At 45.5% G+C, this 16,406-nt stretch overlaps 1 protein-coding gene and 1 long non-coding RNA gene across 9 annotated transcripts in view; one reads left to right on the forward strand and one right to left on the reverse strand.

The window, feature by feature from the left end:
• Positions 1-16,406, reverse strand: part of VPS13D (vacuolar protein sorting 13 homolog D) — a 236,859-nt gene that overhangs the window by 44,065 nt on the left and 176,388 nt on the right. For 6 of the 8 annotated variants that reach the window (XM_072828308.1, XM_072828307.1, XM_072828306.1 and 3 more), the window contains 2 exons: positions 6,194-6,326; positions 3,303-3,498 (listed from right to left, as the gene is read on the reverse strand). In XM_072828308.1, coding sequence (XP_072684409.1) covers positions 3,303-3,498; positions 6,194-6,326 — 329 coding nt within the window. Of the gene's footprint in view, positions 1-1,978; positions 2,639-3,302; positions 3,499-6,193; positions 6,327-16,406 lie in introns of those variants that run through there. The other 2 variants (XM_072828310.1, XM_072828312.1) reach the window with 2 other exon arrangements.
• On the forward strand, positions 1,245-14,321 carry LOC140634423 (uncharacterized). The gene is made up of 2 exons (XR_012031933.1): positions 1,245-1,329; positions 14,201-14,321. It is a non-coding gene; the product is annotated as an uncharacterized lncRNA (long non-coding RNA).

Raw genomic sequence — 16,406 nt, forward strand, 5'->3', positions numbered from 1 at the left:
AAGAACTATCAGATGGCATGGCAATTTCAGGGAAAAGTTGAGTGACTGTCTCTTCGGAATGCCTGCACACTCCACCAAGGAGAGGCACTTGGAAGTATTTTAGTCTAAAAGAACTCAAGGAAGGGGCTCCCTATAAATAAAATCATGTTCAAATAAACACAAAAAAGGAGCCAATATTTCCTGTAAGGCCACTTTTCAGATGGATTACTGGAAGGAATATTCTTTCACAGTTTTATGGCTTACTCTGCTATCATCTGCTTAAAATTTGAGTCATTTAAAACATAGATGCTAAGATCTAAGCCTTCACTTGGATGAAATAGTACAAAGGAAGCAGAAAGTCTTGTTCCAAGAGCAGACTCAGAGGCAGAACTCTTGGACTCCTGGGTTCTATTCCTGGCTCAGTCCCTGGGCTCAGGTCAGCCCTCGGTCAGAATCTCACTTCTAATCCCTTCAAATCATTTGTTAGTCCCTGTTGTCTAAACAGTGGGGAAAAACCCTGAGTAACACCCCTGGATCCTGTTCAATCAATTGGGATGGTTGGAGATGGTTATAACTCACTTCCAAGAAACCAGGGTGATTTATCCCTTGGTAGAACTAGTATGTTCCTAAGAGATCACAGTGTCATCAGAACAAACCCTCAGGGCACTGAAACATTTCTCCACCTGCAAGAATCTCAGTGCTCCTTTAATGTGACTTTCAAAAATAGGATTGTCCAGCATTTTATAGTTCCTTAGAACATCCACATTAAAATAACTGGTTGGGCTTCAGACCTCTGAGAGAGAAAATAAACAGGTATATTTACCCCCAATTTATAGAGGGAAAAACTGAGGCTTAAGGAGACAGGGAGACTTGACCAAAGGCCTCAAACTAAGAGGGATGTGGGGACCCAGACCTGCCATTTTCCAGGCCATGTGTTCTTTTGTAACACATGGATGCTCGTTAATAACCTATTTTGGGACCCCAGACAAATGGACAGAGGGAAACTGGTCAGTGTTTCAGAAGAAGCTGTAATGCCTTGTCAGTGCAATAAAGGGTAAAGGGCCAAATCTCTTTGAGGCTCCCAATTAGACGGCCCTCTGCGTGTCCCACTCACCTCTGGTAACTTTGGCCAAGGCTCCCCCACCACTGGCTCCTCTAAGAACAAAGAGGAGATGCAGAGGCTTACTTCCCCCTCATTTAAGACTCCAGGTCTCCAGGCCGATGACTGCCTGGCTGCTTCTCGCTTACCACTAGCTTTTGTTTCTAGGAGTGAAGGGCTACGAAGAGAACTGTCTCAGGAAATCTGCAGCTAGACTTCCATTAGAATGCCTGATTACCACTGGTTTCCAGGTGAGTTGCCTAGCCTCTCTGGACCCCTTTTTACCTGGAGTATGATTCTCTCTTCCCTTTTACCTGGCCAGCCTCCACCATATACTTCAGGCTTCATCTTAATTAGCACTTCCCAGGGGGCTCGGTGGCCCAGTGGATAACGCGTAGGATAACACTACTGCACTTTCCTCAACAAGTCCTTCTTGATGCCACTGACCACAGGTTAGCCAACCTCCTTCTCCCCTTCGCCTTCTCCAGTTACACAGTCTCACAGCATCCCGTACATCTCCTGTGTCATTTATCACAATTTTAGCAAGTAATTATTACTATGATTATTTGTTTTATGTTTGCTTCCCCACTGGACTGTAGGTCCTTGAAGACAGGGGCCAGTCTTGCTTCCTGCTATATTCCCAACCGAGTCCTTAGAAAATTGTCCATCAGGATTTACTGACTAGAAACGACCGGGTGACATGGCGTGAAACCTGCTACGTCAGCGCTGGGCAACCAGTGAAACTGACAAGGACAGCTTTTGTTTCTGTGGCAACCACTTTGTGCCTTTCCTGTGCTCCTAAAAAGAAGGCAAAACTTTATCAGGACTTCCAGACTAACACTGTAGAAAACTCAAATCATTTCCTTCCAGTCGACATCACTGAAGTTTCCAAGCACAAGATGATATTTTAAAAATTAAATGCATATACCTCAGACCTCTTTTGAAACAAATCACTCAATCCCTTGACCACTGTGGGATTGTGTAAGGAGATTTCTTTTGGAATTCTTAGGCATCTCCTGCTTCACTCACATGTTGCTAGGTCTCATTGTCCTAGTGGAGGTAGACTTCTGGGGCTTCCAGCAGACATGGAAAAACTAACTGGAAATACTTTTGAAGCTTCCCTACTGCCCCTCCCCCCAACTTCATAAATGCTTCAAAATACACTCAAGGATCTTTTGAGCTCTGTATCTGAGAATAGAATGTAACTCAACTAACGTAAACTCTACAGATCCTTTTTTAAAAAGCAGCTGCTTCCAGATGGAAGACATTCTGGCAGAACTTATTACATGGTCCCAGTCTACAATCTTAAGCATTTCCCCTGCAGTAATGTGTCATCCGTAAGGTTTCCTGGTGACAGACACATGGCTTCATTTTAATTGGGGACGATTTTACTTCAAATCCTATTTGAGAGAGCGATAGGGTATGGACAAGGCCCAGCCCTAGACAGTCTAAAAGGGCACACTAATTCACTCACAGAGTATCTCTTCAGCAGGGAGCAGCAAAATCCTCTGGGCTTAAGTGGCGTCCAGCTTGGCTGGGAACTGTAACATTCATTATACCCTTTGTTGATAAGATCCCCAATTAGTCACTCTGAAAAAGGAAGGCTCAAATAGGCTCCTAATAGGCTCCTAATATGAAGAGCTACGTGAAAGTAGTCGGATTCTGAGGGACGTGGAGCCAAAGGGGCTACCCTGATTCTCCTTCTCTGCTGACATCAAGGCAAGAGAGCATCCCACAGCAGACCTGCCAACCTGCCATGGCTGGCACATCCGAGTGGAGAGAGAACGGAGACAGGACAGACTCACGTGGTGAACTGCACGTGCCACAGAGACTAGGAGCCAGACATGGCTTGCAGCCTGATGGTTTTCTTAATGGGCATGTGTGTGTGTGGGGGGGTGTCTGGTTAGTTTGGTCAACAGGGGCATCTGTAAGGGTGTAATCCTACTTCCGACTTCTCTGACGAAGGAAAACACTATTTTAGATATAAATAAATCACAGATGTAGACATAGGTTAAGATCTAGAACAATTCACGCCAGAGTTCTGTGCCTTGTTTCAATGTATTTACATTAGGCAGGTCAGAAATTTTAGATACGGGTATTCAAGTTTTTAAAAAATCACATCATTAAGGCAGAAAGTATATGATTAAACACATCGGCATAGATGAGGAGAGGCAGCAGAGCTAGGCTGGAAACTACAAATGTAACTCCCCCCACGGACACTGACCTGGGGCCACTGAGCGTGGCTGTGTCTCTCACCGCCTGGGCTGTTTCCGATGCAAAATCCAAGGCACCTGCCACTGGTTTGGTTACAGTGCCGACGAGCCCTTTCCCGAGGCCAGAAATGAAACCACTGACACCCCCTTCTGTTTTCACTCCTTCCACTGTTGAGGTTATCACACTGGTCAATCCACCAATGATACCTAGCAAAAGAGACAAGGGCTGTTGTCACCTGGCAGAGGACAAACGCAAAGTGTTTAAGGCTGAACAGCATCGATTCCATGCACCTGGCAAGGTGGCTCGGGGCAGGCATCTGTCAACCTCTCAGTAGGCTACAGGTGGGCCAACTCCAGTTGGGAAACCAGCAGACTTAGACTTGCCCACTAAGTTTAGAGTCTGAGAATATATATTACATGTTAATCTGAGGTGTGTCCCAGTTTAAAAGTATCAAAGAACACCCAAGAGGTTAACAGTGGCTACTTTCCAGTTCCTGAGTGTGGGAAGCACACAGGTCATCAGGAGAATATGCAGACAGTAGGACTAAATCGACAGTGGCCCTTGGGGAAAGCTGGGACCCCATAAAATGCAGGGCAGAGAGAACTAAATACAGAACCTCAGTTTTCCACGAACACTGCATGACTGGCCACTACCGCCAGGCGTTTGAAACGAGGTAAAAGCTACTGCACACTTTGCTGTGGTCAGGTTTAGGCAATCAGAGTAAATCATGAGGCCCTGATGAAAGGCACCCCCCTCCCACCCATAAAAGCTGCCAGTCCCCAGCCGGGACTCTCCATGGAGTCTGTTCAAAAGACTAACCTAGGTCACAAAGACATTCCAAGTGTTTTGAAAGTTGACAGCAATGACCTTAAAGAGCGTCAAAAGGGACCAGAAGTTGGCAGAGGCTGGAGAGAACACAGGCATTATGGGGAAGAAGCGGGGCCCTGTCCGGGGAGCATTTCCAGGATGTGTGCCAGGGACACTCACAGGATGTTTACCCTTTGACGGTGGGGGCATGAGGAAGCTCTCTAGACTCTTCATCTCTAGTGAGACAAATCGGTAAAGGAAATTCCTTGGGTGAGAATGCACTAACAATCCACAACGTTTCTTTTGGATTCTGGGTCCATTTGCTCCAGTGAGGCTACAGCCTTCTCCCAACCTTGTGAACCAAGTTCACGGACAGACAGACATTCCTGAACCTGGCACAAGTGGGACCTGTAGAGAAAACTGAGCAGGACTCCCAGTTTTTAAACCAAGGAGACCGAATGGATTCCGGTTCTTGTTATCTTTGAAGAATTTTTCCACTCTAGGCTACCACTCTCATGCAGTCCAGAGCTTCATGCATCCTCCTCAGATGAGGCTCTCTGTTCTGGAGATGCTGCTCATATCGTGTGAGTGGTCCTTGGTTGGAAGGGATTTTGCAACCAACCTTGAACTATTATCCATTTTCTCAGCATACTCCTGCGTCCATCTGAACAGTGAGGACAGCTAGGCTTTCTTTCCACATTCCAAGGATGCGAGGCAGACAAAGGCAATTATACATAGCAAAGCATTTTGTATTCATTAAAAAACAGCCCCTCATAGTCCCATGCACTATCATTACAGTTACTAGAAAGAATGATTCAATCTTTAACCCCAAATGGCTGCCCAACAATCAACTTTTTGAGTCCCTAAACAGATTGATTTCAGCCAAATCTTACTCCTAGTTTGATGTCTTCTTTGGGGCTACTCCCTTTCCAGTTGGGCAGGCTTAGGAAAAGTAAAGGCATTTTGATCCAACCTCACCATTAGGAAAACTCTGTCCTAAACACTGTGTCCTAAGCATGAAAAGAAATAAGATTTTCAATTATCCATATTCCTCCCTCTTCTAAGTGTAGGTAATCTAAACTTGGTCAGTTGTGATAGGACTTCTGGTAGCTTCAGACTAGTTCTAAGAATCTGGTACAAACAGTGCAATTTACTAACCATTACTAAGCAGGAGCTATATGCCAGGTATCACACGAGGCTCTGCTAGTGTAAAGGTGAACAGGAAACACTCTTTCTGCTCTCCTGACCTTCACAATCGATCAGGAAAGCAAGGTACACACAGCTGCCTAGATACATAACCCAGACTGCCACATATGCGCTAATCGGCATTAATTCTAACTGGGGACAGTTGAGTCAGACTTGTAGGTGGAGCAGGATTTTGATAGGCAAGGAAGTGAGGCAGAGGAGGGGAGAGCAGAGGATTGTGAGTAAGGCTTTGGGGGCATGTCTGGGGAACACCACATGGCTCTCAGTGGCTGAAATACAATATGGCTGTGAGGCAGTGGTTGGAAAAGTTGGCTGGGTTTACATTTCCAAAGGCCTTGAATGCCAGACTAAGAAGTTGTTGAGAAAAACACAACAAAAGGCAAACGAGTAGGAGTTAAAGCATTAAAGGTCAGAATTCACACAAATTCAGAGACTTAATACGTTCATGCCACCGCCTATAACTCCTAGGCACACGGTTTTACAATCCTTGGGAATGTGCGTTTATACAAGTCTCAAGAACATGTGGGCCACAAACCCGGCAGCTGGTTTGACGTTTCACTTGCCATGGAAGGAATGCTCAGTAAGCAGAAGGCAAGTCTTGAAGCAGCAGTTCCATATTCTAAAAAGGGGTTCACTCAATTATACCTTATGACACTTTGGGAAGAGAAGTCAGAGAACAGGAAGAAATTGCAGTGTGCACAAACATTCTGAAAATAAACGAAGAGCTGTCACAGGCTGTGACATTTCAGTTGCTAGGAGGGTAAAAGAAGAGAGCCTGGAAAGTACCCCAGGCTACCCAGCCAGGATTCCACATGCAATCGGAGGGTGAAAAGGGACCTCTGAGGAACTGTGGCGGAAGAGCCAGCCTCCCGGTATCACGTGACTTACCATGAGCCAGGCCGTGGATGCCGGCTACGAGGTGCTCCCCGCTTGTGGCTGCGTGGTATCTGATATACTCCCGCTCTGACTGATGCCGATTGTCCATCGTCTTCCCTAAGCCATCCGATAATGTCCCTGCGAACTGAGTGAATTTTAAAAAAAAGGAAAAGAGTTGTAAAGCCTCAGCACTATTTTTGCTATTTTAAATAAATACCTTGCCTTGCTCCTTGCTGGGATTCAGTAAATCCCCACTGAGAGAAGAGCCATATTAACTGCTGGATTACATATACTATGTGTCCCAGGATACTGGTGCTCGACTGCTCAAGCACTGGACACATACGGATTGTAGGATGCTTTACACTGGTGGACACAGGTTTGCAAAACAACTACTAAATGTCCATAATGGCATCTGCCTTCCTGAGACCTACTGCAAATTTACTGAAGAATGTATAACAAAATGACTTGGGGAAGAAGATTTAAGTGTTAGGATTCTATAATGCTAAAGACAGAAGCTCTTTGCCCCGAGAAATCCATGTGATTCAAAATAGGAAACATGACCAACTGTTGCTTTTGGGTTTGGTATCAAAACTTTTAGAGACATCAATTGCCCTAAGGCAATGTCTTTTCTTTCACTTATTCAACAAATATCGAGTGCCTAGGTGCCCAGCCCCATTGGTCAAAGGGAAAAATGAAGTACATGGGAAGGTTAACAGGTTAGGTCACCTTTCATACAAAATGGCAGACTTGAACTCATGACTTCCAAAGCAAAATCCTCCCCCACATATCAGAGAAAGATCCTATTTATCCTGGTATTCTTTTACCAAAGAAGCTGTCTCATCCATCAAAGCTGGATAAAAAGGACATAAAACTCTGTTTTGTCACAAGACAATCTGAAAAGGTTTAAAGTGACAGTTAATAAACCACAGGGTACTTATCTTCATCATTCAGGCATAAAGAGGAAAGGATATCAAATATATAATTAACCTTCTCAGGAAGGATCTACCAAAACAAGTGGTTTAAGTGCCAATGACCCAGGACTAACCTTTCAGAGAACTCACAGGAATGCTATTTAGATACAGAGCTCAGTGCAAAGATTCAAGACGAACTGCCCGCCTTGAAGACCCAGTTCAGTGGGTCTGGCCATTGGGGGGCGGGGGTGGGGTCTGTTTCATACTGGTTTAGCAAGGGATTTTTAAAAAATATTTATTTATTTCAAAGAGAGAGAAAGAATGAGAGAGTGAACATGCACAGACTCCCCACTGAGCAGAGAGCCCAACACATGGGGTTCGATCCCGGGACCCTGAGATCATGACCTGAACCAAAGGCAAACACTTAACTGACTGAGCCACCCAGATGCTCCGAGGGTATTTTTACACATTTTTACACATTCTGCTCTGGAAGCCATAAGGCCTGAAGCTTCATGATGACAGGAGAAGATGAGTTCTGGGCACAGAAGAGGGACTAGAGGAAGAACCAGTGAGTCAAGGTGAAGCAATGGTTTCTGTGGAGCAAGAGATGGGAACACTCATTCCTTTTACTCAGTCCAAGTGTTTTTATGATCTAGGGCAGTGATCCCTGACCTCTCTAGAGATGTAATCCCTATCATTTGCTTTTAGTCTTGCCTCCCCTGTCACTCTGTGTCTAATTGGAAAACTAAAGTTAATGAAAATCAATCTTACAATTGCCTTTAGGATGGAGGCACCACGGGATGGTAAAAAGTCAGCAGCATGAATCACCAAATGGGGCTTTCTTTCATCAGGGATCCCATGTGAGAGCCACTGAGGGCCGTGAGTTTGAGCATCTGACCAAACTGGATTCTAGTCCTCCCTCAACCATTCCAGCAGCTACAGGAGCCTGAGCAAGGTGCCGAACTGTGGAGCCTCCCCATTGGCCTGTACAGAATGACAACAGTACCCACACTGCTGTGTGGCCAGAAGAATCGGTGACAGTGGCTCAGGGTATGGAATCTAGTGAGCATTCTTACTGTGATTATTTGTCAGCTACTAGTCCAAGGAGGAACATCCTGCACCACAAAGAAAGCTCTTCGAAGGTTTAGAATTATGGTCATTTGCACTAGGCTTTTACATAAACAAAAACAGAAACCCAAAACAAAACCCCTCTTTCCAGCAGATAAACACCAGCCTCGAGAGCGAGTTTCTGGAGTGGTACCGTCTATAAAATTAGAGTGTTGGACTTGGTGGTTTCCAAAATCCTTCCTGGCTTTGACAGCGTGTGATCTATGATCTAAGTTAGAACGTCTTTATTAAGTACTTACTCTGGGCCCAGCACAGACTGAGGTACTGCTGAGGACACAGACACAGAGCAGGCTTGGACCTACCGTCCGGGGTGACAATCTCACAGGGAAGGTAACAATCCCCTATATCAAACAGCACGCAATGAGAGCCTGGAACACAAACTGAAAACACTTGCAAATCAAGAGAAAAGAGAAAAACGTAATCCTTATTTTGGAAAGGGTCAAAAGAATGAGTCCCTTCTACATTCTGGAATTGTGTAGGTTGCCAGGGTTCTCCACTCAGGGTCTGGACAAAAATCCCTCTCCTTGATTGATGCCACAGAAGAGGTAATGCGGCAGTGGGTGAGAGAGCCATCTCCACCCAAAGAGGCCCAGTAGCCTCCATGCTACTTCTCGTTCAGGTCTTTCCTACCTCCTCAAACTCATTTTCCTTGAAAAGAGGTCTTCTCTTGGAAAAGATATTAAGTAAAAAGATATTAAGTTTCCTTGAAAAGAGATCTTCCCTTGGAAAAGATATTAAGATTTCTGGCAGCTGACTAGGAAGAAATGAAAAACCCTATAATGCTTTTCTCCTTAAACGAATATGGGAGAATAAAATAAGAATAATCTTATTTTTAAAGATTATTTTTTTAAGAATAATGAACTGCTCCACCCGCCCCCCGTCTCCTTCAACACCCCCTCCCTATCAATGAAACAAGTTCAACCCCCAAGGTCTAGGAGTCAGCCTGTGCCAAGAGCTTCGCTGCCAAATGATTCTGCTGCGGGCCCCTTGGCTCCCCCAGCACCGACTGGTCCTGGTGTTCTCTGTGCAAACACACCACACTGACCTCAAGAGGATGGGGTAAGTTGACCCAAGGGATCCCGCTCCCCTCTAAATGCTGGGTTCTGCCATTAGGTCTCAGCTGCAGGAAGGTGCCCACACCTACTCAACTCACCCTAGGACTTCTGTCTGAATTCTCACTTCCCTTGGATAAAAAATTATTCACCTAAGCCAACCAGATTTGTCCTCTGTCACTTGTGAGTAAACGTAAAGGATACAAAGATATTATTAACAGGAAACTATTACCAAAGTCTTCACCCCTGTCGCTGTGACTTTGAAAACTCAGGAAACGGGAAGATGTTGAAATCCACGATCCAGCCAAACCCATACTGATTAGAGGTTAATCAGATTTTACGGGGAGAGACACTTTATTGGAACTAATATGAAACCAGTGAGATGAAGGGTACTGTGGTCAAAGAGGCTGGGCCTTGGGCCAGCCCACTGGGCTTCTGAGTATGAATCCAGGGCACCAAACGCTTGTGGCCTCCTCTCACTGTGGGAGTACTGAGTCATACTTCATTCCATCTCTCTCCTTCCCCACCTCGGTGGGAAAATAAATCACACCCTGTATCTTATTTCTCCCTCAAAGATAGGGTAAGAACATGTGCTGGAGAGGGTGGCGATTCCAGTAAGCACTCTGCATGGGCGTCCTCTGGCACTGGTCTTCTCTGAGGTGGGTAGGTGTTATTTCACCCACAACCTTGAGTTAGAACACTATCATCAAACCAGAGCAGAGGTACCCACAAGAGCCACAAGGCCATGTGGGAGTGACTGGGGCAGGACATCCTTTACCACCCTATCCCCAGTTCTGCCTGTGTATTTTATTTCTTAAAGATTTATTTGTTTATTTTGAGAGACAGACAGACAGACCCCGTGCACATGAATGGGGCATGAGGGGGCTGGGGCAGTGGGAGAGAATCTTTTAAGCAGACTCCCTGATGAACGAGGAGCCTGACATGAGGCTCGACCCTACAACCTAGGAGATCATGACCTTGGTCAAAACCAAAAGTCAGATGCTCAACCGACTGAGCCACCCAAGTGCCCCTGCCTATGTATTTTAAATAGAAACCAAATGCATCAAAATTCAAATTCGGTTTGAATATTTTTCATAGCAGATGCTCTCTGGCATGCTCGTGGATATCAAAATGGGGAATGAAGCTGGGGGAAAGATAATCAGACAAGGGGAAAACTAATCTCAGAGGCAATGATGGTAAGGCTGAAATTCGTAAGGCTATAAGTACAATCCAGTTACGCATCAAACCACCAATCAATCAAACACGTAAGCGACAGACTGTGCCAGGCTAGCAAATGAGAGTCCTAAACAGAGATAGTTTCTGCCTCGTGCCTTCAAGGACCTCGGTCGGGAGGTATGTATCCGGTATAACGGATCTGGCATTCAGACTGTGACACTTAATAGCTGTGAGATCACGGACAAGTAACTTCCCCTCTGTGAGCCTGTTTCCTTGCCTTCAAAATGGGGATGAGAATATCCACCTACAAGGATGCCGTTAGGATTAGGCAGTACGTGTGAAGCACTTAGCACAGAGCCTGATACACAGGAGGCATCCAATAAAAACAGTATTGAGTTATCTGAACTTCAATTTCTTCACATGCAGAATGGGAATAATCAGGTTCCACGGGGCTGCTGGGAGGATGACATGAGACGGTGTGTGTGCAGAATGCTTGGCAGGTGCAGCCCCAGAGAAGCAGCAGCTCTCTGCAGAAGGCCACAGAAGCAGGGGACAGACAGCGTGGGCCAGGCTTGCACACTTAGAGGGTCATTTGTAGGTAGTTTGTAACTGTACTCAGTAGAAACAATACCTGGACATCAGAAGAAGCATTTGTGGAGACTTAAGCCAACATAGCTCATTTTGTAGCATTTCAAGTCCACAAAAAAACTGAGGATTTCAGAAGTTTCCAAAGAACAGGATGTTCCTGAGAAAACCTGCTATTACACTCGCAAAGACAACACTGATTTCCCCCTTCTTTCGCTGAAGGGAGCTTTAGCACACACACTTGTGAATTCTGGCCACAGTCCAAAGTCATTTATTTCAAGAAAGCCTTATTTTCAGCAAGGGGGTAAAAATCGCAGAAGCACTTCCAAGATGCCAGTTCTGCTGCATAGATGATGCACACTAAGTGTCAATACCCCTCCTTCCAAAAAGAATCCCATCGTCCATAGAAACAGAGCCACTACAAATTAGCCCGGGTTTGCGGCCAGTCTCGGGACAGTTGATTTTATAAAACTGAAATTCAAGTAGATGCTGGAATGATGCAAGAGGAAAAATTCACACTGTGTCCCTCTGTTTTGTCCGATCAGTTTTCCTGACCCTTTTATGATATTCAGCACGCATGGGATGCCAGAGATATTTGGCCAGTGTAACAGGAGCCTGGGTTTGAATTTCTCCCCCCTTCTCTGGGGTTCTTCTTTCACAGTTATTTATCTAATGGAAATTTCCTCTTCAATATCCTTGCTCCACTGAGTAATAGCTGGTGACAGTACCTTTCTTGCCACCAGGGCCAATGGTGGCCACACATAACAGGAAAGGGAAAGAAGTGACAGGGCTCTGCAGTGTGAGAGGTCTTAGGTCCTCTCAACCAGAAAGTTGTTCAGCGCCAAGTCTCAGCCACCAGCACAGCTCCGATTCCAGCAGCACTGCCAGCGATCTGCTACCGGATCCGCTGGACCCGTCAACTCAGAAAGCCCAGCCGTACACACTGTGCCTGTGAGTAAGCTGGACATGAATATGCATCCTGGTGGCAGCTGCTCAACTTTCCCGAGCCTCAGTTTACCTGTTTGTGAAAACCCAGTCTCTAAAGGGTTGCTTTCATGTGCTAAGGAGATAATGCAAAATGCCTGGCACGGTGTCAGCCATCAATTTTTACAAGGTTCTTAAAAGTGGTATGGAGGCTCAAACTTGAGAGTCCTCTCCACCTCCACTGCTATGCTAGTAGAAAAACACCCTTCAAGTCACATGGGACCTAAGTCACTTCATTAGCGAAGGTCTTCATGACTTTACTCTGATTCACATTGTTAAAATATCCACAGTTAAAAACAATTCTCAGTATGACTTTGGCCTTGATGTTGAAAATCCCTTTTGTGATCCTTGTAAAGAGACAAGAGCTAAAGGAGCACAGGATCCGGGAACGGGTATCTGTCACTGACACAAGGCCAACCAAACAGCAGGTCCTCCTCAGCCAGACACTGACGGGGCAGGCTGGAACTGTAGGAGGAGAGTGAGAGTGAGAGTGAGAGTGAGAGTGAGAGTGAGAGTGAGAGTGAAGGAAGGAAGGAGAGAGGGAGGAGGGAAGGAAGGAGAAAGAGAGAAGGGAGAGAGGGAAGAAGGAAGGAAAGAAGGAAGGAAGGGAGGAAAAAGAAAGAAACAGAAAGAATGAACGAATGAACGAACATGGAATGAGTGGCAAGAAAGAGGCATTTCTGGACCCCAGATCCAGTACGAGTGGGACAGTTTTGTCTGTTTTCAGTTCTACTTGGTTATGATTCTGTATATCCCTTAAGGTAAAGAGAGAAAGGGGGAAGAATCCAGGACAGAGACCCTGCATAAGAATAATACAGATATTTCCTACCCATTTCTTCTCCCTTCCCTTCTATTCCCTTTCACTATTTTATATATATGTGTGTGTGTATATATATATATATATATATTTTTTTTTTTTAAAGCTAGGACTGCCACTCTGCTTCAGTAACATGCCTAAGCCAATGACCTTGCTTTTTGGGGGGGCGGATGGGAGGCCGTCCCCGGAGATGTAAAAGCCCTCCTACCCTAAGACCTATACCATGTTGCTATTTTACGGATAAACACTTATCAGGCAACAGATACGCCTTTCCAGTTAAGAAACAAAGTCATCCAAAGCCACCCAGAATTATCTCAGCACACAAGGTCTAAACATAGAGTAACAAAGTCAAACCTCAAGATTGTCCTGGTTCCTAACTGGCCCAAGACACACGCCTGCTGAATTGGCAAGTCTCTCTTGCTATTCTGCAACTTTGACCCAGTTGTGAACTCTGATGTTGTTTCAGATTAATCTAGATGCTCAGAGTGGTTTGAGGCACTCTCCTAAAAAGGTCTGCATTTTCTTTGAAGGATTGGCACAGTTGGCTACAGGGCTGGAGCAGCACAGAAGCAAGCAGAACACCCAGGGCTATCAGGAAGACTAATTTCCAACAACAGCCTCGTGCCACAGCCTACTCACGCTCGGTTTTCCCTATACCGATTATAAAGAATCATGTGGGCAGGATGAATCTTTAAAGCCAGCTATTGGGATGGGATAATATCCTACTTTTTTGCCCTTCATCAGCTTCATTATGAGCTTTTCCCCAGAAGGGGTAGGGGATCATGTCGAGGGTGCCAGGCTTCCCACTCGTCTACTGCTGCAAACCCCTGGAAACACATGGGAGAAGCCTTGAAAGTGGGGTTCTACACGGCCAGTGCTAGTCAAGGGGAATCAGCCTTCCTACCCATGAGTGGCCTCCAGTTTTGCTACCCTAATAAGGTTTTTCAATATGTGCAAATGGCCCATGCCTCAGGAGTGGACCAGGAGATAGACTACACTGTGTGTGTGTGTGTGTGTGTGTGTGTGTGTGTGTGTGTGTGTGTGAAATCCCTCTGGGGTGGTGACACCATGATGCCTGACTTTGCTGATAAACAATTTCAACTCCAGGGAAGCACACAAGGCTTTGACATGCCAGGCATCCTGATCCCAATTCTGTTACCAGTTATCAGCTGGGTGAACACGAGCAAAAGACACTCTGTTCAGGGATCAGTATCTTCATCTATAAAACAGGTAGAACACTACCCACAGAGTCACTGGGGTAATCCAAAGAGACCCTGGTCTTAAAAGTACTGGGTGGGGGGGGGAGGATACAAAGCAATGCATAAGTGTCGAGGGTTATTACTGCAAATCCTTGTCTTTCTTCCAGTGAGTGCTCTGCTCCCCCTCCCACCCCGACTGAATCCTGCATGTCTCATCCTGTACTACAGGAACCACCTTATACCTGTTCCGGAACAAAGGAAAGCATAAAGAAGTCAATTATAAATAGACTGAAATTTCAAAATACAGACATTAGAAATGGAATTGGAACATCTGATAATACAAAAGAAGCTTAAGCTTATCTCATTCCTAGTCACAAGGACTTCATTCTTGTATCCTGTATTTCAAATAAGTAGATATATTCTCTTTAATGCCAAAAGTCTGAGAAGGAAGGGGATGGGTGACACCATAAAGAATAACTGCAGATGCTAGACACCAGAATAAGCTGGGCTTCTTACTGAAAAAGTCAGGGAGGGTTTGAAAAAGTCAAGGGTTTGAAATATCTTGGTGAGTTTTTTTTTTTTTTTTTTTTTAAGATTTTATTCATGAGAGACAGAGAGAGAGAGAGAGGCAGAGACACAGGCAGAGGGAGAAGCAGGCTCCATCCAGGGAGCCCGATGTGGGACTGGATCCCGGTTCTCCAGGATCACGTCCTGGGCCAAAAGCGGTGCTAAACTGCCGAGCCACCCGGGCTGCCCTTTGTTTTTGTTTTTAAAGAAAGTTGTCTCCAACTGGTTTCTTCAAATAAAGTTTTAAATGAGTATGCAGCAGAATAGGTAAAGGAAAGCTTCCAACTAACTGCTAAAGACCAGAGCTTAACTTTTGGAATTGTAAACACAGACCAATAATGTTTACTATGTATCAGGCATTGTTCTAGGGGCTGGCCATCTATGAAATCATTTATTAGTTTAATCCACACAACAGCCCTATGAGGTAGGCTCTGTTATTATCCCCCTGTACAGATGAAACTGGAAAGACCATGATTAACTCCAACAAAAGTCTGCTAAGAATCTACCCACATCTGACACTGGATCATCTTTGGAGGGAACCCAAACATGATTTTTTGTCACTCCCTCCATGAAAAATTCCCTCCTGAATGCCAGGGGAAATCACACAGTGATGCCAAGGAGACATCTTCCCTTTCCTAAGCAGTGGTGGGGACAAATGAAGGAAGCTAAGAGAAGTATATAAATAATACATTTTCAGAAAGCTACACATAAATCCCTGAACAAGAAAGGGTTCAGGCTACAATCCCCTTCCTTGTCCCAGAAAAGGACAAAGTTCTGTAAACGTCCATTATATGGATCACCTTACACCGCATCAGATCATGGTACTAGAGTGCACCAGTTACTGCTGGGAAGAAAGACGGAAGGCAAACTAGGGTAAGAATCAGGACCAGCGGTTTCAGGAGCTCCTGCTTGCACAGAAGAGGTCTGCTCTTCCATTCCAGCTTCTTACAAAAGGATTAGCTGAGGGAGGTAGAACACCGGGACTCAAAGATTTGCTTTATCAGAGCTGGTCTGGTCAAGCAAATCTAACTACAGAAAAAGACGACGGCTCCAGTAAGGGTGGCTTCATGTACCGGTACCTGACACGTGTGCAGACACAAATTCAAAGGGGAGGGGATGAAAGCAAAAGAGAACTGGGGTGGGTAAGCCATGCCGTGGGTAAGAAAGGATCCTGAAAGTGTGTGCGGTTCCTCAGTCCCCATCCACCTCCCGTCTATCTGTGCACTCTGATGCTTCTCCCAAAAGCCCCACCCACCTAAGAGTAACAGAGCATTCACAGGGGAAACAAAGGTACTATTCCTTATGAGTACCAAACATTTTATGGGGATCGGTGGCAATATGCAGCGCCTGCATTTGGGGAAAGCTAGAGACACGAAAGCCGAAAGCCAACACCTCACTTGTTAGGAAGTTACTCATCAGCAAGTGTGATGAACCTGAGAGAAGAGAAGACTGCAGATTCGGAACTGGTGTTTGGCACCTGGAAGAACACGGGAAGGTGAGTCTCTCTTTGGGGGGCTACGATGAGAATGGGAGGCAGCTCAGCTCCAAGGCACTTACATCCGGTTTCATTTCTCCTGAGACCTGGCTTGCTCCTAAGCTCAAAGGGAAGGCCAACAAAAGGTTCGTTTGCTCTTTTTTTTTTTTTTTTTCTGACAGGTAAGCAGAGAGGGAGAAAGAGAATCTTAAGCAGGCTCCCTGTGGGGTGGGACTTGATCTCACAACCCAGAGATCATGACCTGAGCCAAAATCAAGAGTGGGACACTTAACTGATTGAGCCACCCAGATGCCCCAAAGGTTCTTTTAAAA

Source organism: Canis lupus, chromosome 5, assembly GCF_048164855.1.
Source record: "Canis lupus baileyi chromosome 5, mCanLup2.hap1, whole genome shotgun sequence".
Classification (NCBI taxonomy): Eukaryota; Metazoa; Chordata; class Mammalia; order Carnivora; family Canidae; genus Canis; species Canis lupus.